General features: G+C 42.8%; 2 protein-coding genes across 4 annotated transcripts in view; one reads left to right on the top strand and one right to left on the bottom strand.

Annotated features, from left to right (window-relative positions):
* APC2 (APC regulator of WNT signaling pathway 2) overlaps nucleotides 1-10,820 on the bottom strand; it is a 95,685-nt gene extending 84,865 nt beyond the window's left edge. The window contains exons 1-2 of the mRNA XM_033956760.1: nucleotides 10,716-10,820; nucleotides 7,668-7,737 (exon numbers count right to left, since the gene is read on the bottom strand). Coding sequence (XP_033812651.1) covers nucleotides 7,668-7,673 — 6 coding nt within the window. The 5' untranslated portion in view covers nucleotides 7,674-7,737; nucleotides 10,716-10,820. The remainder of the gene's footprint in view (nucleotides 1-7,667; nucleotides 7,738-10,715) is intronic.
* A 4-nt stretch (nucleotides 10,821-10,824) lies between these two features.
* LOC117365861 (gap junction beta-2 protein-like) lies at nucleotides 10,825-19,829 on the top strand. Of its 3 annotated transcripts, none has more exons than XM_033956763.1 (2): nucleotides 10,825-11,015; nucleotides 18,601-19,829. In XM_033956763.1, the coding sequence occupies exon 2, from the start codon at nucleotides 18,633-18,635 to the stop codon at nucleotides 19,290-19,292; it is 660 nt and encodes a 219-aa protein (XP_033812654.1). In that variant the 5' UTR covers nucleotides 10,825-11,015; nucleotides 18,601-18,632; the 3' UTR covers nucleotides 19,293-19,829. The 3 variants fall into 3 exon arrangements, with proteins under 3 accessions (XP_033812654.1, XP_033812653.1, XP_033812655.1); XM_033956762.1 differs by lacking the exon at nucleotides 10,825-11,015 and adding an exon at nucleotides 14,045-14,208; XM_033956764.1 differs by lacking the exon at nucleotides 10,825-11,015 and adding an exon at nucleotides 14,045-14,208 and having other exon boundaries at nucleotides 18,587-19,829.
* Nucleotides 19,830-24,780: the final 4,951 nt, after the last annotated feature.

The following is a 24,780-nucleotide window of genomic DNA, read 5'->3' as shown; positions in this document are numbered from 1 at the left end:
ATAAATACCTGTCCAAAATAAGTAAATCACTTTGATTGTAACCACACAGAAAAAAGCAGTATATCAAGTAACATTTGGAATGGAATGGAATATGGCTTTTGTATTCCGCAACACCCATATTAGGTTCAAAGCGGACAACAAAAGCAGAAAAGAAAAAAGAATCATAATAGAAACTAATAGAAGAGAAAGATGGAGCCTAGATTCAGTTCATTCTTAATGTATTAATGTTGAAAGTTCACACATCTGCCCAGTTCTCCTTCCCTCCTTTATTTACTTCTATACCATTTTAAGTAGGATTTAATTATTTTTTGATTTGATTTGATTTAACTGAATCTTTTTCACTAGAAGCTCACGGCATTTTACTAAGTACCGTGTTTCCCTGAAAATAAGCCTCCCATCTGAACCACTGACTGTGAGCGAGCCCTCATACCGGTACCACCCTCCAAATCAGTGTCAGGCCGGTAGCATCATCAGTCACGCAGCAGAGGGAATTAACCGGCAGACAAGGCCGAAGCAGCTTGTTTAGAGTGCTTGTGGCCCGACACTGATTTGGAGGGAGGTTCCGGTATGCAGGGCTCACTTGCAGTCAGCGAGGTTCGGATGGGAGGTTCAGCATGGGTTCAGCTGCGCGGTGGGGCAGGCAGGGGAGGGATGCTAAAGGGTTCTGCTGCAAAAGGGATGGGAGGGAGGGAAGGACAGAAGCTGGGCAAGGGTTTTACTGCACGGGGATGGGAGGGAGGGGAGGAAAGATGCTGCACATGTGGGGGAGAGAAAGGAAAGAGGAAGAATTGGGGTGAAGGAGATGAAGGGACAGATGATCATATACATACTCCGAAAATAAGACCTAGTATGTTTTTTGGGCCCAAAATTAATATAAGACACTGTCTTATTTTTGGGGAAACATGGTATTTCTCTCTTCCCAGAGGACTTCCAGTCTGAGGGCTAGATTTCTGTATTATTTTCCAAAGGCCCTGTTTTATGCAATGTAGCCTAGTTACTAATAAAATGCTTTAACTACATTAGCGCACTTTAGTAAAATTCAGGTATCATTCTGTACCTTATGTATCTAATTTATCTGATCACAAATCTTACAACAATGAAAGGGATTCTTCAAGAATGTCACAATGACAGTGAAGGTCTGTGGAACTAATTAATGTACGGAAAGGAGCCACATGATTTAAGTGAAGGATCAGGCAGATGACAGAATTAAAATTGTAATCTATATATGTACAGAACACAAAACTATCAAGAAAACTCTCAGAGAACCTGATCAATGTAAACCACTTAGGATATAAGTGGTATGTATATAACAAAATTAATTAAAAGAAATCACATGTCCTAGAGGGTGCCTGCATCAAAGCCGAGACCTGGTACAGCGAGGCCAAAAGGCCTCATATCTATCCCAGTAAATCCAAAGATTATTTATCTCACAAGTACAGCTACATAATACATATGCACAACAAAATACCTGAATGTAATATGTAAAGCACTTTGGTTGTACCACAGAAAGGCAACATAAACATAGACATAGATATAGCATTGCCATGACAGCTGGGCCTGAAGCCAGCCTGCTCCTTGATGAAGTAAAAAGCTATACCAGCAGAAATGCAGGCCAGTTATTTTATCTCTGTATTGAGGGGTCCCTGGTTACATCTTTGAAGAGGTTGGGACACTTTACCCCAGGCACAAGTTTATTTGGGACACAATGCACAATCTAATAAACACTGGGATTAGGCTGTGGGGAGGTGCCATGAATGAAATGAATGGTTAGCGATATTATATATATACATTCTGTATTGCATTAGGTGTAAGACACACACATGCAGTGAGCCCCTCCTTTCATGCATTGTAAGCATGGTAAGTGGAGTTCCCAAGGTCCTGCTGGCATAAGAAGAATCAGGCCGTGGATGGAAGCAGTGCAGCTGGTGGTATTTCCCAGGCTCCACTGGCATACGAAGAGTGTCAGACTGAGAATGGGAGCATGCCAAAGCAAAAACCAAATAAACTTAGATCTTTCCAAATAACCTCCTCCTCCCCAACACACACACAATGCACCATTGGAAAAGCTTCTCTCTTTGACCTACAATCTCACCCATAGGTGCACTAAATTATGAGTGACCTTTGAAAGGAAACGTGAGTCTCGTCAACATCGTCCAGTCACTCAGTACAACATCCCACACTGCAGTGAAAGCAAATCATTCCACTATTTTCAAGATGAATGTGAGCAAAAGCTCCTTCACGCAAGGAAATTAAATATTGAACTTGCGTTTTTGTTCTATTTTTTTTTTTCTTAATATTTGTGATGATAGAAATATTTTTAAAAATAAAAGTATACAGAGATGTCCAGTTCCAAGCTGGAGATTTTGGGACAGTCCTGGTGTATTATGGGACTTGCAGCACTGATTCCAATGGGCAGGATCAGGCACTACATTCTCTATTACTCTGGGATGTGAGTTCAACACCAGAATGGTCTCAAAATCTCCAGCCTGGAACTGGGTAACTTGGCATCTCTAGGTACATGTTTCTTGTATATTTTTTTCCGTCCTGCCTTGTTTCTTTTGACTAAATCCTGGGAACTATATCTCATGCACTATGTAGGTCCAATTGTACTTTTGAAATATCAAGTGGTTGATGATACTGTTTAGGAAAATCTTTGGGAAATTCTGAACATAACATTTAGAGGCCCTTTTATTAATGGGTGTTAAGCCCCAGCACATATTTAGTGCATCAAAAACATGTATTTTGCCAGTTAGCATTCACTAACCCATGCATTGGCAGTTTGTTTTCAAATATTTTTCAGAGGGTGTGTGTCCTGGGCAGAGAATGGGCAAGGAAGAGTTAACCAGTTAGTGCCTTCACATTAGAGCACAATAATCGGATACCGATTCTGTGTCAATCACACGATGACGCCATATACTGAATCACGCCTCTGGGCAAGATAGGCGCTGGAAATGTAGGCCAGGGTTTTCCAGGCCTACGTTTCGGGCTCCAATCTATGCCGTGAATCGCACCTACGTAGATGCTTTCCGGTGCCTAATGCCACTATATCACACAACCACTCCCTGTACTTCATAAAATGAGCATTTTCTGCAAGTGTAATGATTTGGTTTTCTTCTGAGCTCACAGAAGCCGTGCGGTAACTTAACTCACACTGGCGCACATCTTCATAGATCCTTAATAAATTCTTTTTCCGATGCTTATCAAATACTTGTATTAATTTAAATTTAGATTAACTTTCATTAATGGTAAAGAAACTAAAACATCATATATGAAAGCATGGGAAAAGACCTGGGGAAGGAATGGTCCGTAGATGAGTAGGGGTAATTGTATCACATCTTTTTCAGATAGCTAGGGCTGCCACTTTGGTGGAAAATGCTATTAAACTCCTAGTACGTTGGTACACTACTCTGGTCTTAATTAGTAAATGTATTAAGCAGAGTGATGATATCTGTTGGAAAGTAGAGGTCTGCACGGGAACAGGGATCGCGGGAATCCCACGGGTCCCGCAGGGATTCCGCGGGAATCTCACCCTAACCCATGGGACTCCCACGGGGACCCACCTCTGGCCCACGGGACTCCCACGGGGACCCCCCCTCTAGCCAACGGGACTCCCACGGGGATGGAAGGCTTTGGAAACATATAATATAATGGACACGTCAGCCTTAGTAAAAGAGGGGGTTCCACCACAGAGATTCCACAAGGAAAACAGCAGCGCAAACACAAAAGAAACTGTGGAATTGATGATCCTGTCAGAAGTAATTTGTGCTTTTTATGGGGATGGGTGGGAATGGAGGTAATTCCTTGCGGGGATGGGTGGGGATGGAGAGGATCCTGACGGGGACGGGTGGGGACGGAGAGGATCCTGGCGGGGACGGGTGGGGATGAGTGGGATTTTTGTCCCCGTGCAACTCTCTATTGGAAAGGATGTGGTGAAAGAGGTACATTCTATCATATGTGGTGGGAATGTCAAAGAGTCCAGAAGTTTTGGGAGCAAGTTTTTGAGTATGTAAGCAGATTAATTCAGACTCCACTTAAGCTGAATGCTGAAAGGGCATTGTTGGGAGTAAGAATAGAGGGTCTAACATCCTTCCAATCTAAACTTTTGGACTTGGCATTTATAGCTGCTAGACTGACATTAGCTCAGCAATGGCATATACTAAATGTTCCTTGAGGGATGTGAGGGAACGTTTAGAAATAGTGTGTGAAAAATATAGACTTTGGGCCCTCTTAACTAATCAATGGGCAAAATTTAATGATATATGGGAGAGTTATATTGAATTGGAAAAAGAAGCTCTATGAAAGAATTATCTTATCTCTATGGTTTTGGAACCAGGTCTCCTGGGAGGGGCGGGGGGTGTGTGTGTGTGTGTGTAGGATAGGGAATGGGACCTTTTTAATTGCATTATTGATAAGATGTATTATCTTTATTAGTTTATTAAGCTTACGAATTATATTCAATGTTAACCGTGTCTTGCGTTGAGATTATTGTATTAAAAATTATTAAATAAAGAATTTTAAAAAAAACCCCAACTTTCATTAATGGTATAATTCAAACCATATCACTTATCTTTATTGCTGTTGCTGTTACTATCACATATATCTCCATCCCTTCCGACGCGTTTCAGAAACTTTCTTCAGGTACAGGTATCCAAAGTGTTTTCACTAGTTAGGTTACATTGTAACTTACCCCCTCTTTTACTAAGGTGCGATAACCGATTAGCGTGCACTAATAAAATTAGTGTGCGCTAAATGCTAACACGTCCATAGACTAACATGCACGTGTTAGCATTTAGAGCGCGCTAATCAGTTAGCGCACCTTAGTAAAAGAGGGCCTTATTGTTTACTCGAACAGCTGGCATGCCTCTGAAGAAACCCAAATCATTACACACGCAGAAAATACTCATTTTATGAAGTACAGCGAGTGGTTGTATGGTATAGCGCATAACAACTAATACTGAAAGAACAAACTCTAGCCAAAGAGGTGGTGACTTCCAGTGTTAGCCACGCCCACAGTGGTGTTAGGCCGGAAAGCATCTACATAGGCGTGATTCCAGCGTTTTTTATTTAGGTGCCAGTAAGTGCTTGAATATCAGGGGATTTTGCCATTTCGAACGGTGTTTGGCAGTTAACTTAGATGTCGGTAGGATAGCTACTGGCGCCTAAATTTCCCTCTTTGTCTCCTAAATAGGAGGCAGTAAGGCCCTTATTCTATACATGATGCCTAAAATTAGACAGGTGTCTATCTGATCTAGGTGTCTAACTTACATTGGCTTTTACAAAGCTGCAGTAGAGGTTTCTACCATGGACTGGCGAGGAAAATGAGCGTCGGAGTATTTACCTTGCCGGCCCGCGGTAGAAACCTCTGCCGCAGCTTTGTAAAAGGAGCCCTTAATTAATTAAAAAGCGTTATAATTGCTGATAATTAACAATCAGTACCTCATAACTGATGCCTATTAGAAAGTAGGCACAGTTGGGGGGGTGCGTTTCATGGGCTTGAGAAATGGGCTGCGACATGGCAAATGAGGTTCAACATGGATAAGTGTGAGGTGATGCATGTCGGTAACAAAAATCTCATGCACGAATACAGGATGTCCAGGGCTGTACTTAGAGAGACCTCCCGGGAAAGAGACTTGGGAGTTCTGATCGACATGTCAATGAAGCCGTCTATGCAATGTGCAGTGGCGGCAAAAAGGGTGAACAGAATGCTAGGAATGATTAAAAAGGGGATCACGAACAGATCGGAAAGGGTTATCATGCCGTTGTACCGGGCCATGGTGCACCCTCGCCTGGAATACTGCGTCCAGCACTGGTCGCCGTACATGAAGAAGGATACAGTACTACTCGAAAGGGTCCAGAGAAGAGCGACTAAAATGGTTAAGGAGCTGGAGGAGTTGCCGTACAGTGAGAGATTAAAGAAACTGGGCCTCTTCTCCCTTGAAAAGAGGAGACTGAGAGGGGACTTGATCGAAACGTTCAAAATACTGAAGGGAATAGACTTAGTAGATAAAGACAGATTGTTCACCCTTTCCAAGGTAGGGAGAACGAGAGGGCACTCTCTAAAGTTGAAAGGGGATAGATTCCGTACAAACATAAGGAAATTCTTCTTCACCCAGAGAGTGGTGGAAAACTGGAATGCTCTTCCGGAATTTGTTATAGGGGAAACACACTTCAAGATTTCAAAACAAAGTTGGACAAGTTCTTGCAAAACTGGAATATACACAGGTGAGGCTGGACTCATTTAGAGTACTGGTCTTTGACCTGAGGGCCGCCGCGTGAGCGGACTGCTGGGCGGGATGGAGCACTGGTCTGACCCAGCAGCGGCAATTCTTATGCTCATGTAAGCATCTGTTTTGGACTTAGGTGCAGTCATTTAGGCCAAGAAAACCCTAGCATAAATAGGGTGTACCTAAGGCTGAGATGCCTATGGATGCCTAGGTCCACTTTAAGCACTGCTAGGTGCGATCCTATAAAGTACACCTAACTGCTTGGTGCCATGTAGAGAATCGGGCCCTAAGTGTTCCTATGTTAACTTTTTACAGGTAATGCACACTAACAAGGCGCAGTGGTTAAAAGCTCCAGCCTCAGCATCCTGGGGTTGTGGGTTCAAACCCACGCTGCTCCTTGTGACCCTGGGCAAGTCACTTAATCCCCCCCATTGCCCCAGGTACATTAGATAGATTGTGAGCCCACTGGGACAGACAGGGAAAAATGCTTGAGTACCTGAATAAATGAATGTAAACCGTTCTGAACGCCCCTGGGAGAATGGTATAGAAAATGGAATAAATAAATAAATTAGCACGTGGCCAATATAAATATTTAGAAATGCTTTACATTGTGCCGCATTGAAGAATCTGGGCTTAGCACTCGGAAAAGTCCCCTGTTAAAATGTGCTAAACCCAGATTCTAATGCCCTTCCGTAAAAGGGCCCCTTTATCTGAACACTGACTTACTAGAAATAAACATGTACTGTAACATGAAAAAAAAAAAGTGAAATAACATTCACTTTATATCAATACAATGTTCTAAAATCATAACTCAAGATAAACAGAAAACGCCCCTTCAAATCCACCAATTTTTTTGTCTCTGTTTTGCAAAACTAGAGATCAATATCTTCAGTGCTACCCAACTACAGACAGACACACATCATGCTGCAACTGCTCTAGGGAAAGCCTGACATGGAAGAGTCTGGGAAAGCAGAAAAGCCTAAATCCAGATGTTCACCGGAGGAGGGGACATCGATTGTCGCTTTTCCTGTGTACCCAACAGCCAAGCACAGGAGGATGCTCTCCAATGAGCGAGCAATGAAAGAGCAGCAGGAAGAAGATAAACAGCCAGCAAAGCCTCGCATATCGACAGAATTAGGCTTTGTTGAACAATGGGTTTTCCCCTCCTTTGCCTATGGAAAAAAAAAATCTTTACTGAACGAAGCCTCTTGTCTCCCTCCTCCCCATAGATGCATTAATTAACTCGTGCTAATAGATATAGTAGAACAGCAGAAGGGTTCCATTTTCTATTTGTTTCTCCTCCCAGGCCCCATTTAGTTATGCAGTCGGGCACAATGGTTTGCTGAGATCACTCAATGTCATTAAAAATAAATGTATAAAATACAGCGAATAGCGTAGGACTGTCAATTGGCCAAAGTATAATATTGTTATTGAGTACATTACCTTCATCACAACAGCCAGCAAGCTTCAGTGCAAGGGTCAGCCTCACCTCAATCCCTTTCCAGTTTTTGCTCTAAAGAAATTAAATTTGTTGCAAAATGAAACACATGAACTAGAAGAGCTGGAACGGTGAGTTCTGTAGTGATAAAACATGTCAAGCAACAAAGAATTGCCCCTACCAACAAGGGCACACAATGGATTACAAGGGGGTCACTCAGTCTATCAGAACATGACGCTGAGGTTCCACAGCATCTCACACGTGGCTTAGTCTCTCTGCTAACGAAAAAAAAAAAAAAAGAGACCCAAGTCTCCACAGAAAACAAAGACAAAACCAAAGAAAACAAAACTGTGGAAACCAACAATGTTCAAAAACTTCATTTTATTTCTTCAAAAAGACTAAAACCACTGTCCACATTGGTATGGAACGGTCCCAACATGGGCTGTGTTTCACTAAAACACCTTCCTCAGGGGTCCTAAGATATTAATATAAAACAACAGATGTAAATTATGAATAAATGAATATTGGAGAACTTTTCACAAAACATTGGACAATGAAAGGAAAAATGAATGATGAGCAAATGAATATGTAAAAATGTGTGATAAGACAAAAGGTGCCAGAAGGTAGTGATACAGGAAAACCATATATAAGACCCATATATCAAATTGGAAAACCAGGCATATGAAAAAGTACCACTGATACAGAAAAAAATATGTATAAGACCCTAATTGGAAAACTAGGCACATGATAAAGTGCCAGTAAGCTAAAAGGACAGTCACACATTTTTCCATATTCATTTGATCATCATTCGTTTTACCTTTCATTGGACAATGTTTTATCATATATTCTCCAATGTTCATTTATTCATAATTTGCTATTTATTATTATTTATATCTGTTGTTTTATATTAATGTCTTAGGACCCCTGAGGAAGATGTTTTACTGAAACACGGCCTGTGGACAGTGGTTTTAGTCTTTTTGAAGAAAAACATTGCCTCTCAGCTGCCTCTTAGAAATCATCCAAAAACCACTGAGAAATCACTTACCAGTCAGTAACGGCACTCAACATTCACAGACCTAGACTCTGACAACATGTACCATTCACAGACAAACTTACTATCCACCAGATTCAGTCATTGGCAACACTCACCATCCAAAAAACTCAGAAACTTACCATCCACATATCCAAACACTGGCATGACAACCATTCACGGACAACACTTACCACCCACAAACCTAAACACTCATCCACAGACCCAGAAACTCACTAAACTCATCATTTACAGTTCCAAATACTAACAACACTCACCACCTGCAGACCCATTCACCATCCACAAACCCAGACCCTGACAGCAATCACAATAGAGACCCAGACAACACTCAACCATTCACAGACAATACTCATCACCCACAGACCTACACCCAGACAACACTCACCATCCACAGACCCGCACCCAGATAACACTCACCATCCACAGACCCACACCCAGACAACACTCACCACCCACTTACCTCCCACTGACTCACACCCAGACAACACTCATCACCCACAGACCTACACCCAAACATTCACCACCCACAGACCTACACCCAGACAACACTCATCACTCACAGACCTACACCCAGACAACACTCACCACCCACAGACCCACACCCAGACAACACTCACCATCCAGACCCACACCCAGACAACACTCACCACCCACTTACCTCCCACAGACCCACACCCAGACAACACTCACCATCCACAGACCTACACCCAGACAACATTCACCACCCATAGACCTACACCCAGACAACACTCACCCCCACTTACCTCCCACAGACCCACACCCAGACAACACTCACCATCCAGACCCACACCCAGACAACACTCACCACCCACAGACCCAAACCCAGACAACACTCACCATCCACAGACCTACACCCAGACAACACTTACCTCCCACTGACCCACCCCAGTCAACACTCACCATCCACAGACCTACACCCAGACAACATTCACCACCCATAGACCTACACCCAGACAACACTCACCCCCACTTACCTCCCACAGACCCACACCCAGACAACACTCACCATCCAGACCCACACCCAGACAACACTCACCACCCACAGACCCAAACCCAGACAACACTCACCATCCACAGACCTACACCCAGACAACACTCATCACCCACAGACCTACACCCAGACAACACTTACCTCCCACTGACCCACCCCAGTCAACACTCACCATCCACAGACCTACACCCAGACAACACTCACCACCCACTTACCTCCCACAGACCCAGACAACACTCACCATCCAGACCCATACCCAGACAACACTCACCACCCACTTACTTCCCACAGACCCACACCCAGACAACACTCACCATCAACAGACCTACACCCAGACAACATTCACCACCCACAGACCTACACCCAGACAACACTCACCACCCACAGACTCGGATACTGACAATACTAAGTCATTCACAAACCAGACAACACTCACCGTCATAGCTAGTGGAATTGGGTGGGTCACAGGAGCAATGACTCCACCAACATTTTACACAGCATCAGCAACAAGAAAGCTTAGGGTGAGGCCGAGCAAGGAGATGGCTTTGGTTGGTTCCTCTAACGGAAAAGATGTTGCACTGCCTCTGCTCACTATTAATAGACCAGACACTGACAACACACCGTTCCCACAGCCAGACACAGATAACACTCCCCATTAACAGCCTCTATAATCATTCAGCTAATCAATTGTTTATATACACATCCAACCCCCACCTATGTATATTTGAATGTGTCCTGATCTATGGTGCAGAAGCAGGAACAGTCCCTGCTCTAATCCGCGTTACCGGGCAGAGCCCCAGTCCGAGCTGCTGCTCCGCTCCGGTGTGCGCCGATGCCGGCTGAGCTGTTTAATATGCTGCTCAGGTTATCAGTGTGAATGTAGAGCAAATGCAGCAGCAGCGTAGCCAGTTCCCAATCCCACTTCAGCCAGCCTTCTCTCCTCTCCTCTTTGCAATAGACCTTAACGCAGAGAAAACAGTGGTCATTTACCTCATGTTCAAAGGAGGAAGAGTCCCGAAAGGAGCGAAAATAGGGCAGAGCCCCGGCTGTGCAGCCTGCAGCCCCGATTCTCTCTCTCCTCCGTCTGCTGGGCTGGGTCCTCCGTGCCGAGCCGTCTTTCACCACCAGATGGCGCTCGAAAGGCTTGGGCACAACGTAAAGCACCTTGGCTGAAATCGGTCACCTCCCAAAAAAGAACACACAGGTCTCTCTCCGGTTAATCCTGCCAGTGCAGGCTCGGCATCCTATGCACCATCATGTGAACAGTCGCAGAAAACAATCGCTCTATTGGTAAGTACCCCCCCCCCCCCCCCCCGCAATCTAAATGATAAAATGAAAGCAACGAATATTTGTAGACCAGCATTCCAATTTTTGCTTAAGGCAGTTTGCAACATTTTCCCGGTACAATTCAGCTCGCATGGTTTAAAGGCCATTCCCAGGCATTTTGCTTGCCCCTTCTATCTGGTTGTATTACTCTAAAGAACTAAAGAATAACCCTCCCCGTCAGTATTTTTTTTTGTTCCTTCTCTCATCCTATCATATTCTAAAATTTTCGATTTTGCTTTGTGTGTCTTGTTTATTATATATATTTATTTATTCTCTTTTTTTTTTTTTTGCATTGTATTGTTTTTGATCATATTGTTACATACCAAGAAAACTACTTTTGGGATAAATTGGCTATATAGTATAAAAATACACATAAGAGAACATTGAATCCACCAGGTCGCCTTTACTCCCCTGAACATCCAGAGAACAAATCTATTGTACTTATTATATCATGTGCTTTCACAAAGAAAGACTAAACAGGTTAGAGCTTTCTGCCTTAAATCCGCCCAGTGTGTAGCAGCAGTAAAAAAAAAACAAAAAACAACAAAAACAACTGGTTGCTAGGAATTATTAGGAAAAGGATGATAAATAAGACCAATAATATTATAATGCTCTGAAATTCACCAAGAGTACTGTGGAATTAGAAAAAGGTTCAAAGAAGAGCAACCAGAATAATAAAGGGGATGAAACTTCTCTAATATGAGGAAAAGCTAAAGTGGTTAGGGCTCTTCAGTTTGGAAAAGAGACGGTTGGGGAGTGGGGGTGGATATTATTGAGGTTAGAGAATGACACAGTGACACAATTCATCACCGTCCCCGTCCCCGCGGATAACCGCGGGAAATAATCCCATGTCATTTTCTAGTGTCTATTTCATCCTCTGTCCTTCTACACCAGCATTCTTCAAAGCAAAGCTTGTGGGTCAGTGGTTGTGGCCATTCATACTCTCATTCTTATGTGAGCCAAGGATAATGAAGCCATTGTGACATCACTGATGTGATTGGCTCTTAGGCACTAGTGGAATGAGGCATTATGACATCACAATATCTGCTCTGGATACCAGAGACTGTCATTCTGTAGTGTCTGTTTCAACCTCAGTCCTTCTACACCAGCATTCTTCAAAGCAAAGCTTGCGGGTCAGTGGTTGTGGCCATTCATACTCTCATTCTTCCCTCTCTCCTTAAAGAATGACATGAAGATGGTTTGGACGAGAACGGTGATGAATTTTGTCACCGTGTCATTCTCTAATTGAGGCCTACAAAATCCTGAATGGTACAAAAAGATTTTTTTACTCTTTCAAAACTGACAAAGATAGGGGGCACTCAGTGAAATTGTATGGAAATACATTTAAAACAAACAGGAGGAAATATTTTTCACTCAACCAATAGTTAAGCTCTGAAACCTGTTGCCGGAGGATGTGGTTAGAGCGGTTAGTATATATGGGGTTTTAAAAAGTTTGCAAAAGTTCCTGGAAGAAAAGTCCAAAGTCTTCTAGAGATAGACATGGGGAAGCCATTGCTTGCCCTGGCTTTGGTAGCATTCAGTTTTGCTACTATTTGGGTTTCTGCCAGGTACTTGAGACCCTTATTGACCACTGCTGGAAACAGAATACTAGGCTAGATGGACCATTGATCTGACCCAGTATGGTTGTAATGATGAGACGAGACATAATATGATAGTTGATAAAGTTACAGGTGGAAATGACTCTCAAAAATGATAAGGGAAAAGGACTCTCACTCCCCTAATTTTATCAAGGTAGTCATCTGGATAGTGTATTGAAATTGCCAGCCACAGCCTTGCTCTGCTCACACTGCCACAGCAGTATTTAGATATTGTCAAGGTGATTTGTCAAGTTATCCAGCAGCATTATCCAAACACAATTATTGAATATACATGGCCAGTACTAGCTAAGTGAAATATCCAGATATTTCCCTTTGAATAATCTGCAAATTATGAGGCAGGGGAGGGAGGGAGGGAATACAGCAGGTATATAAGTGTGCAAGCAAAGATCCACCCTGATTGGTTCCTCGGCATTTCTCCTTGTCACCTCCATCTCCTCCATCCCCTTCCATCTCCTCCCTGAGATCTTTTCTTAATCTTCTTCCTCTGAGATCCCCTAGATTTCCTCCTTTGTTCTCCCTTTCCCTTGCAAGCACTGATCACTGATATCCCCCTTTACTAAAGGAAAACATATATCTAAACACAAGAGAAATATCAGAAAATAATCTTATTTGAATAAAGCAACAATACAGAAATCTGCACACAATTGTTGCAGAATTTTAGAAATGTACTGGAGAGAATAGCTAAGTCCTCGACGACGGGGAGAGCAATCTAGATACAAGAGTCCTGAGGAAAAGTTGTCAAAACATACAGCAATAGACGATCCAAAGCAAACTTTATGTAGTCAGCAGCATAGACTCGACACTGACAGTGTTTCGGCAGTTCTGCCTTTTTCAAGAGCCTAAATCTCTATGTGTATTGGTTCTGGACTTGCAATTCACATTCACCAATCTTGGAGACATTGAAGGGAGAAAATCTGCCGGCAACAGTGCACACGGCAGTGTCGCAAGTAACATCTTTTCCTCGCGACGCTTGTATCTGAATTTTAGAAATGTGGCAGAATGGAGTGGACCTGCGAGGGGAAGCAGAGGCAGAATCGATAAACAGGGAAGAACAATTACTGTAATACCTTCATTCCGCTGAAATACAAGCTTCAGGAAATGTTCTGTTGCAGGCCTACCCCAGTTTAAAGTTGTCTACTGGTCATTCATTGCACCCTGAAGATGTGTATTTTGTGCAGATGTCAGTGGTGTCTCCTACTAATCTCTTCAGAATGCAGTTGCTCCCTCTTACCTTTCCTTGCTGGCTTCCTAAAGTTGATTTTGGACTACATTTATTCTGTTAGCCCTTTATCCAGTTGTGGTCACTTGAATCTGGTTGTCGTCTAAAGGTAATCATCTCCACACCTTGTACTTCCAAAGAGCTTTTCTGTTATTTACTGCAAACAGTCTGCCATAACGCACCCAGAAATAGATGCTATCAAGAGAGGCGGCTGCAAAGAAAGCAGAAAAAGATTTTGTAACAGATCAGCCCTAGACAGCCAGCAAAGACAGTGAGGGGATGGTTGGCAGAGTCAGAGACACTTTCATGAACCTCTGAGGTAAGTGACAATAACCGTGGGGGAGGTAAGAATACTGAAATGCTCATGTATTTTGAACCAAGTTAGTACAAACGCTGGAAATATTGTCCAGAGAGAAACAATATTTCTTACAGAAAGGACATTTATGTTTAAAAAAAATGAAAAGGCTGCTGCAGTGGATATGGGTCAATTCCTGGATGAGATCTTTAGCACCCTGGCTGGGGGGAAGGGGGGAGAGGGAGAAGATGAAGCTTCGGTTTAACTGCAATAGTGACTGGATTTAGAGCCAATAGGGATTTGAGAAGAATCTCTGTTCCTCAGAAATATTGTTGCAATGACTATACCAAGGTCTGGTGGCTGCATATGATGCCTCATGGTGCCCAGGAATCCACCACTAGGGGAAAGGGATTGGCACTTGTATGTAGTTTTTTTTTACAACCACACTCAAAGCAGTTTACATAGAGGTACTTCAAGTGTTTTCCCTATCTGTCCTGGTGGGCTCACAATCTGTCTAATGTACCTGGAGTAGTAAAGGATTAAGTGACTTGCCCCGGGTCACAGGAGCAGTGTGGGATTTGAACCTACAACCTCAGGGTAGTAAGGCTGTAGCTCTAACCACTGCACCACACTCTCCTAAAAGGATGAATTACCAGACCCCTATAGTTGTGTTTTTTTTTAATAGTTGTGTTTTTTTTTTAATTGTATTTTTTTTAACTGAAATGTTTCAGTTCATCTGTTGTGAACCACCTAGAACTGCTGGTGGGGCAGTATACAAGAAAATAAATTATTATTATTAAGAAGTTTAAATCAAGCCCTGGAAAATTTAAAGCCAAGGGTCACTGTGTGTGTGAAAATGTCATGCAGTGGTATTTGATTGTGGTACAGCATGTCTGCTCTGTATCTGATAGGGCTCTTTAGTGCTCTCATCCTCCCAGCCTCCATTTCTTCTGGCTTCAAAAATTAATGTGACATCTGGCCTACCCAACCTGCCTTTCTGTTAAAATTCCCTACTCTCCACCCACTGTGAGAGGCTTAGAGCTCTAGATTGAAATATCAAAATATTTAAAAAGAGCAACAGGGGCCAGTTTAGATTGCACACCCACTGGCACAGGAAATTGCCTCCTGTACCTGAATTGTAACTCACCATGTGCTTGAAAAGATAAATAAGCCAAGCAAGAGATAAATATATCTTTACTAAATACCATCCTTCTAAAATACTTAAGGAGTGAGGAGGAATCTTTTTTGGGATTACAATGAGACATTTAGAGGGAAATTCTGTAAGAGCTACCTAAAGTTGGGCGCCAGTAGGTACCTAGAGCACGTCTGATGGTGCCTAACTTACTGTATTTTTCGCTCTATAAGACGCACCTGACCATAAGACGCACCTGGCTGGAGAGGAGGAAAAACCAAGAAAAAAAAAAATAAATTCTGAACCAAATGGTGTACCCTGTCCCCCCTCTGGTGGTCTAGTGGTAGACCGGGACAGGGCATAGTGCAGGTCTAGTGGCAGGCTAGGACAGGCAGACAGGCCTAGTTGCAGGCAGATAGATAGTGGCCCCCCAGTACCTTTTTTTAATTACGGCGGTCCAGCGCTGTATCGTCAGGAGCTTTCCACACCCCTGCCCCTCCCTTGCTGGATGGCTGCCTCCGAGTCCTCATCTCTTGCAGCAGAGCGGCGCACAAAGCAGGCGCTGGTCCCGCACCGCTCCCTGAATGGCTGCCCTCAGTTCAGGGGTAGACACTTCCGGTTCTCGAGAGCCACAGGCAGGTCAGGTTTTCAGGATATCCACAATGAATATATATGAGATGGATTTGCATGCACTGCCTCCTTGAGATACAAATCTATCTTGTGCATATTTATTGTGGATATCCTGAAAACCTGATCTGCCTGAGGCTCCTGAGGACCGGAATTGCCTACCCCTGGTCTATAACACTGTTGTAAATATTAGGAATGCCCCTGATCTGCCCATATACCTCCCAAGGTCATGTCCCCCTTTTGAGTTGCATGCCATGAGATTTGGGTACACATTGAAATAGAATAGCAAGTCACAAATTGTGCGTGCAAATTAGCATCCAATTATTCGAACCAACTGGTCTATGAGCCAATTAAATAAGGCGCACATCTTGCATCAGCACATAGTTAAGCTCCAGGAACTCATTGCCAGAGGGGATGATAAAAGCAGTTAATATAGGCCCCCTTTTATAAAGCCGCGTTAGGGTTTTTTTTTTTAATCGCTGGCCGCTGTGAGCGTCAGAGCTTTTACTGCAGCGGCTGGGAATAAAAACCCCTAACGCTGCTTGATAAAAGGGAGATATAGCTGGGTTTAAAAATGGTGTGAATATATTCCTGGAGGAAAGATCCATAAAGTCTTACTAAGGTAGGTCTGGGTAAAGCCACTGTTTATCTCTGGGGGTAAGGAGAATGGAATCTTGCCACGTTTGGGGGGCTTGGTAGTTCTTATGCTCCTATGAAAAGCCTTATAAGGAATGAACACCAGCTTGTGAGGGCCCAAGCAGCATCTTTTAAATGTAATTAACCACCCCTTTCACGAAGACGCGTTAGGCTTTTTTATCGCCGGGCATGGCGGTATTAGCTCCGACGTTCATAGAATTCCTACGAGTATCGGAGCTAATCCCACCGCAGCCGGCAGTAAAAAAGCCTAACGCGGTTTTGTAAAAGGGGGGGTGGGGTAAATGAAATAAACGAGTCCAATATCAAATTCACTCATTTACGATACATATTTTGTCGCTGTAAAATGTATTCTTTCCCATTGCCACTGAAAATAAGAGTCCAAAGTGCCAATACTAAACAATGGTAAACAAGTGCAAAAGTGCTCACCAAAAATGACCCAGATATTCAAATCCGAGGCATAATCTGGACACCAGCATTGAATATCTTGATAGTTGGCAGCTGCCGTAAGTTATCTGGGTGCCGGCTGCTATCCAGACCAGTGACTGGATGACAGCCCAGATAAAGTGATGGCTCTCTTTTGCTGTCCTAACTTTACCTAGGCACTTACCCAGTTAGCAGGCTAAAAATCACTGCTAATCAGGTAAGTCTCAGCTCTGCACCCGACTCCAACCCCATACCGCTGGCACTGTTTAGTTAAGTTCTAGTGAATTCCAGGGATAGCAATTCTACTGCAATTTAACCAGTCAGGAGCATCTTCTTTCCTGGTTAAATCATTCTGAATACCTAGGCCCAAATGTCTGCGCCCCAGGAAACTGATCATTTATCAGAGTCCTGTATTTGACAGAATGGTCACAGGCCAACAAAAAAGGTTCTTGATACCTTGGGTTTTTGACCTGTTCCTGGGGTTATTTGGGGCGCTGATTTAGAAAATTGCATTGGATAGACCACATCAGCTCTAGTTTCTTAGATACAGTATCCTAGCTTTTTTTGCCTTTGGGATAGTAGAGCCAAACATGAACGTTGGGCAAACAAAGATTTGGCCTCCGAGGGAATATATGGTGCAAAATGTAATCAATGAACCTTTGACAGTATGAGAGAGAATCATACTGCCACCACTACATATAAGGCTAGGCCTGATGAAACAATTTGTAAAGGCTTTGAATAAAGATGATTCGTGCATTGAATATATAGAGGGGCAAAATTAAAAATGTGCCTAAGGCTGGACATTTTTTAATGTGTGAGCAGAGTGAAGTGTGGAAACATTGGTGCCATTTTTGGTATCAGCAAGTCAAATATACCCAGAAACAGGTCTAACATTTGAGGCACCAGTGTTGTGCTTTGTGGTGCTTAACAATTCACCATTTCTCTGAAAAAGGGCTGTGCTGAATTAATGGGTGACCCATCAAATGCGCATACGATAATTGCGCCCCGACAAATTGCGCGCATGACAAACGTGCGCACTGAATGGGAGGTGACCCATCAAATGTGCCCTGACAATTTCGCTCCCTGATCACAATCCACAGCAGATACTATTTTGTCTTTTTGAGGGTTACAAAGTAACCCTCTTTTTTTGAGGGGGAGGTGGGGGGGAACCCCCCTTCACTAAAAATGTTCACTTGGTATCTAGTGTTAGGGTTAGGTTTATATGATCATTATGGGAACCCTTTACATACGTGGATATCTGGAAGGCCTTGATTTGCTCACACTCCTCAGGCCCTGTCCCCTGGGAGGGGATTGAGGCGCCCAGGCACCTTAAGCCCCTCCCAAGGGACGGGGCCTGAGGAGTCTGAGCAAATCAAGGCCTTCCAGATATCCACTTATGGCAGATTCAGATTGGTGTGTGCATTTCACGGGTTGCAATTGTCATGCGCGGATTTGTCGGTGTGCCAAATTAATGCTATGAAGTATTGCTTTGCTGGTGCTTACTGCCACACTTGTTGCTTGACTAAAGTAGCTGCCGCTCTTAACTGCAACGGATTATTCAAGGTTCTTTGTTTCAGGTGTCCAAGACATGCGTTGAGCTGACATCAGTATGGATATAGAGACTATTACTTGCCTGTTGAGTGGCATGAGTATACAGGCCAGTCGCCTGGGCAGAACCTGTTTGGCACTGTTCTTTTTCACCCGACTTGGTTTCCTAGTAGTTGGGGCAAAGACCTTGTACAAGAATGAAGAAGGGGACTTTGTCTGTAATTCTAGCCTACAGAGCTGCAGCAGTGTTTGCTTCAACAGCTACTCGCCTATCTCGCCCTTTAATCTGTTCACCCTCCAGGTGGTGGTGCTCTTCACACATGCACTCACTGTGGCCAGTCACTTCCGCCACAACAGCCAAGCAAAATCGACCTGGCTGCAGAGCAGACTCCGCAGCCGACTGGGGCTGGACAAGCAACATTTCCTCAGCATTCTAGCGAAAGCTATGATTGAGGGCATCTTCGTTGTTACGTTTTATAAAATCTTTGATGCTCTTCAGCGTCCTGCCGCTATACAGTGTGACGCCATTCCCTGTGAGAATTTGATAACATGTACCGTGCAGAAGGCAGGAGCGAAGAATGGCTTTAATCTATGTATGAACATTATGGCTTTGGCTTGCTTATTTGTATGTCTGAACGAGCTCTACCTTACTGGCCTTAAAATATACTCCAAAACCTCAACCTTGGAGAAAATGCATCCAACAACAAAAGTATATGTTTAATAAAGGAGTGACGGGCTGGAGCTATTTGTGATTTGAAGGGATGGTTTTCCATTTTCAGGTGCCAATATGTTGCAAATTTAATTCCTTTCACAATCATATTTTTTTGTTTAACTATGAAATCAACTACTCTCCTTTTCCAAACTGGAGCTCAAAATAAGCTACTACTTTGCTCTACAGACCACCATTGCAGTACTGTCCTCAGGAATTGAATGGGCTTTGGTGCATTCACCGCAGCAGCATCCCTACCGGGGCTTTGTAAAAGGGGCCCTTAATTTGCACTGTGTAACTAATTTCAACTGCCTCATAATTCTCCTTTACTAGACTGTAAGCACTGTTGAGTAAGGATCCACCCTCTCACATTTGCGGTAGTGTGTACACTTAGTACAAGTACACCACCGATATTCCAGCACCTCTAGTTCCAAACCTTTGCTGGATTTAACCATTTTGCCAAACCAATAGTGCTCACCTTTAGAACATACCTCTTTCATCCTCTTTTTCCCCTTCCTTTTTCTATCTAATTCCTTGCTTCTTGTTTAATTGAAGGATTGGGGGGGGGGTTGGGGTTCTGGGAGGGGGTTGCTACTTGCACTCTTTTTGTTTACTTATTTCAGTTCTCCTGCCCTGGCTTTCTGGTTTGGGAGGTTGGGCTGGTTTTTAGGTATTTGGGGTACTGTATGTATGCACAGTAGAGGGGGGACTTAAGCAGTTTATAGTTGCACTTTGCTATTCTAGTGTTGAACGGGGTTTGTTTCCTTGCTGGCTCATTTTGTTTTATTCTTTTTTGGGCATTTTGCCATTGTTTGTTGGTGGGGGTGGGGAGGGGGGTTCTGGGGCGCAAAACCAAACTGAGTGACCTGTGATGTTCCTGTATTAGTTTGTTTATTGTTGTTTCTGTGCTGTCCTCAATAAAACCTTTTTGAAAATAGAACGTGTACCTCTTTAAATCTTCACCGTCGGTGAACAACATCTGCAACCTGATCTTGTTCCAGTCTCGGCTTGATCACGGGACCAGGAAGTCACATCAGAGGGAGAGCCAAGGCCTGTGTGAGCATCAGGTTGAAAATGCTGCTTGCTGCCGGACTAAAGGAAATACCAGACCATCCATTGCTGAAAAATCAGTGGTGTACCTGTACTAGTTCTGAAACTATTAATAGCTAATAGCAATAACTCTGCCTTATCTATACATCCAGAAGCAGCAGGTATTGACTACTACATTCCTTCCAGAAATCCCTAGGAGCCTTCTTGTCCTGCCAGTTGACAGATGCCCACCCACTGAAAGCAGCACTCACAACCATTTCCCTTTCAAAAACACCAGAAGTAATGATACACAGACTTAACTTTCATAATTCAGACACATTATGCAAAAAAAGGTTTTTAGAGAAAGCTGTCACACTTGGTAAGGTTGAAGGTCAACACAAAAGAAGGAACCAGCAAAATAATGATTCTGTACAATAACAGCAGCTATGGATGCCACTCCAGTGACGATTAGCTGCCTACCTGAAGACCAAACAGTTCAGGGCAACCATCCAGAGGGTTGTCACGAGTTGACAGAGATCCAAAGACATTTACTAACCAGGGTGCATAGAATCTTTGGCAGTGCTACTACATACAGAATATAATCTCATTTCTTTGAGTGAGGCTATTGGACAAGAGCAGGAAGGGATGCCTTTAAAGCTGAACCTCAAAATGTGTCCCCAAACCATAAAAGCCTTCCTTCTACAGGTAAGATTACATAGACAGGGCATCAAGACTACTATTATCTGGAAGCCCAAGTCAAACCTCAGTCTAGTCACCAGGGAATATTTTGACATCCTGTTTTCCTGCTCCAGTTATCTCCTTTTACTTCCAGCTCAACTGGAACCAGTTTCATGATTCTAGATGTATAGTCTTCCTTCATAAACAGTAGAAATGGAGGAGTATCCTAGTGCTTAGAACCGGAGGTGTGGGGGAGGGAGGGAGGGAGGATTCAGGCAAGGAGAGCAGTTGCTCCCCCACAAGGATTTTGAATAAAATGATAACTATACAGATTGGCTCTTTAGCCTCACAACGGTACTCACTCGGATTTTACAAGGCTGTTCTCCCTGATGTCAAAACTTTGGCTACACTTCTGGTTAGAACAACACAGCAGGATGTGAACTAGGGAAGTCAAGAGTCAAATCTAAGTCTTAAAAAGAATCACAAAAACAAAACAGTGTAATGCACAAAGTGCAGGATTTTAATGAAAAATCATAAAAGCATATATAGCATACATAAAAATTTGATTTTAGTATTCTTGTGGACTGGACCCGACACAATCCATGTTTTGAAGAAAACACTTCTTCCTCAGGGGTCCCAGATGATGGTATGTGGAATATCAAAAAAACCAGATGGGATAAAAGCAAAACAAAATCTTTCCAGGGCTATGGTTCCCTCCAGGGGCTCCAGCACGTCATTTTCAACTCAAACTTGGGCAGAAAAAGTGGGAGGTGCAAAAAAACAAAACAACATCAAATGAAAAGAGCAAGAGACATGGCCTCAGGGGCAAACAGACTGAGCATTTCACAGACAGGGAAGTACCTTAATGTAACTTATCCTGAGCAATTGCTGAATAGGCCAGAGCTAAATAAAAGAACAATGGCCAGGGATCCATCTCCTTTTATTGTTAATAGGTACTTTCCATCTTTATCCTGATCTAAATCCAGAAAGCAAGAGTCAGAGTGGGGCTCAGTGGCCCTAGGTGCAGCCCATGAGCGGGTGCTCCAAGCTAGGGCCAGCATCATGGTCCGACTGGGAACTTTTTCTGGCAGTGCCAGCATTCAGTATTCGCTGCTTTGCCGGCATCGTAACAACTTTGGAAAATAAATCTGATGACCTGGAAATCCGGACAAAAACTTTGGAAGCTCATGCTTTAACTTGGGTTAAAGACAGTGCGAATTTACATTTCAAACAAGAAATGTTGGAAAATTCCATAAGGAGATGTAATTTGCGGATCATTAACTTTCCAAAGGTTTTTCCAATAACTGCTTTAGTTATGTTTAAAAGGTATATGAATGAGATTCTGAAGGTGCCAGAAACCTCTTATCCACCTCTCTCTAAGATTAATTACCTTCCAAAGAGAGTTAAGTGTCAAAATCCAAACCAGAATTAAGGACTCATTTAAATCCCAATTAACTTTACTTTGTATATTAACTATACTATATTTTGCATATTATTATGTATATTTTGGTATCTGCATCTTATTGTTTTATTTTATTCTTATACTTTTGTATTTGTAAAATTTCAATTAAATTTCTTTTTTTTTAACTCTTTGATTTTACAATCTTCAATAGTGCAATACATAAATATGTCATATATAATGAGCCAATTAAAGCACATTTAACTGTCAAATATACATAACCAACCAATTTGTCCACCTACTCCCACCTAATAATAATAATTTAATAAAACACAGAAACATAGATTTCCCCAATAACCTTACCCTATTAATCATATCCTTTCATCCTCTCACCCATCCCGAGTAAAAATGTAAAAATCAAATTATGACAGCAATAACTCCCCCCCACCCTTCCCTGATGTGTTAAATTAAATTTCAATTTAAAAAAATTTATCTGCAGATAGTTTGGATTTAACTAATTTCCTTGAGAAGTTGGAAACTGAGGTTCAGGTTTCTGCTACATTGATGGTATAGTTTGCTATTGATTCTGAAAGAGAATGGATTAAAGTTGTTTTTCAAACATAAAGATGTTTCATTTTTGACTAATACTATCAGAATGCTTCCTGATGTATCTCGTTCTACCCAAAGACAAAAACAGTTTCTTGAGACCTCAGGTTACTCAGTTAGGGGCGACTTTTGTTCTGCGATTCCCCTGTAAATGTATATTGGTTTATAAGGAGGACAGGTATGTCTTCTATGAGCCACAACAGTTATCTAAACTTAATTCCTCTAAGAGTAAGTCTTGATTAATTATGAGTAAGGCTGGCTCTCAGATAGCTCATAAAGAATTGTTTAAGAGCAATTAGATCTCATCTTGATTTTTTTCCCCTTTTCTATTTGCTTATTTGTTACAAATTTCAGCCTATCATCAGCTTCACTTCCATTTAAATGGTGGACTAATTATACTATGTAATATTTTGTTTAAATCCCTAAATCTTGATTCTATGTTTGATTGTGCTTACATTTGTATTTTTTCTTATGATTTGAATTTGAAAATTGTCAAATGTTAAAATCAATTAATAAAGAATTGAAAAAAAAAAATACAAAGACTAGGGGACAGTCGATGAAGTTACAGGGAAATACTTTTAAAACCAATAGGAGGAAATATTTTTTCACTCAGAGAACATAAGAATTGTCGCTGCTGGGTCAGACCAGTGGTCCATCTTGCCCAGCAGTCCGCTCATGCGGTGCCCTTAGGTCAAAGACCAGTGCTCTAAATGAGTCAAGCCTCACCTTCGTACGTTACAGTTTAGCAGGAATTTGTCCACCTTTGTCTTGAATCCCTGGAGGGTGTTTTCCCCTATAACAGACTCCAGAAGAGCGTTCCAGTTGTCTACCACTCTCTGGGTAAAGAAGAACTTCCCTACGTTTGTACGGAATCTATCCCCTTTCAGCTTTAGGGAGTGCCCTCTCGTTCTCCCTACCTTGGAGAGGGTGAACAATCTGTTTATCTACTAAGTCTATTCCCTTCAGTATCTTAAATGTTTTGATCATGTCCCCTCTCAGTCGCCTCTTTTCAAGGAAGAAAAGGCCCAATTTCTCCAATCTCTTACTGTACGGCAACTCCTCCAGCCCTTTAACCATTTTAGTCGCTCTTCTCTGGTCCCATTTGAGTAGTACCATGTTCTTCTTCATGTACAGTGGGTGACCAATGCTGGACGCAGTACTCCAGGTGAGGGTGCACCATGGCCCGATAACCTCTGATGTTCGTGATCTCCTTCTTTATCATTCCTAGCATTCTGTTCGCCCTTTTCGCCGCCACCACGCAGATGGCTTCATCGACTTGTCAATCAGAACTCCCAACGTTGCAGTTCTTCGCAATCCCCATGTGTCTTCACTACTCTAAATAATTTTGTATCGTCTGCAAATTTAATCACCTTACTCGTCGTACCAATGTCCAGATCGTTTATAAAGATGTTGAAGAGCACGGGTTCAAGCACTGAGCCCTGCGGCACTCCACTGGTAACGCTCTTCCAGTCCGAGTATTGTCCATTTACCCCTACTCTCTGTTTCCTATGAAACATAGAAATAGACAGCAGATAAGGGCCACGGCCCATCTAGTCTGCCCACCCTAATGTCCCTCCCCTACCTTTGCCCTGTGAATAGATCCCATGTGCCGATCCCATTTGGCCTTAAAATCAGGCACGCTGCTGGCCTCAATCACCTGTAGTGGAAGACTATTCCAGCGATCAACCACTCTTTCAGTGAAAAAGAATTTCTTGGTGTCACCTCGTAGTTTCCCGCCAGCCAGCAGTTTATTGCTGCAGCCAGTTTTTATTCCACGTGAGTATTTCA

This window comes from Geotrypetes seraphini, chromosome 8 (assembly GCF_902459505.1).
Source record: "Geotrypetes seraphini chromosome 8, aGeoSer1.1, whole genome shotgun sequence".
Lineage (NCBI taxonomy): Eukaryota > Metazoa > Chordata > Amphibia > Gymnophiona > Dermophiidae > Geotrypetes > Geotrypetes seraphini.
Note: the sequence above shows the minus strand (reverse complement) of the source record. Positions and strands in the feature narration are given on the sequence as shown.

Excerpts from the sequence above, each read along its gene's own strand:
- LOC117365861 (XM_033956763.1), top strand. The coding sequence starts at position 18,633 with ATGGATATAGAGACTATTACTTGCCTGTTGAGTGGCATGAGTATACAG.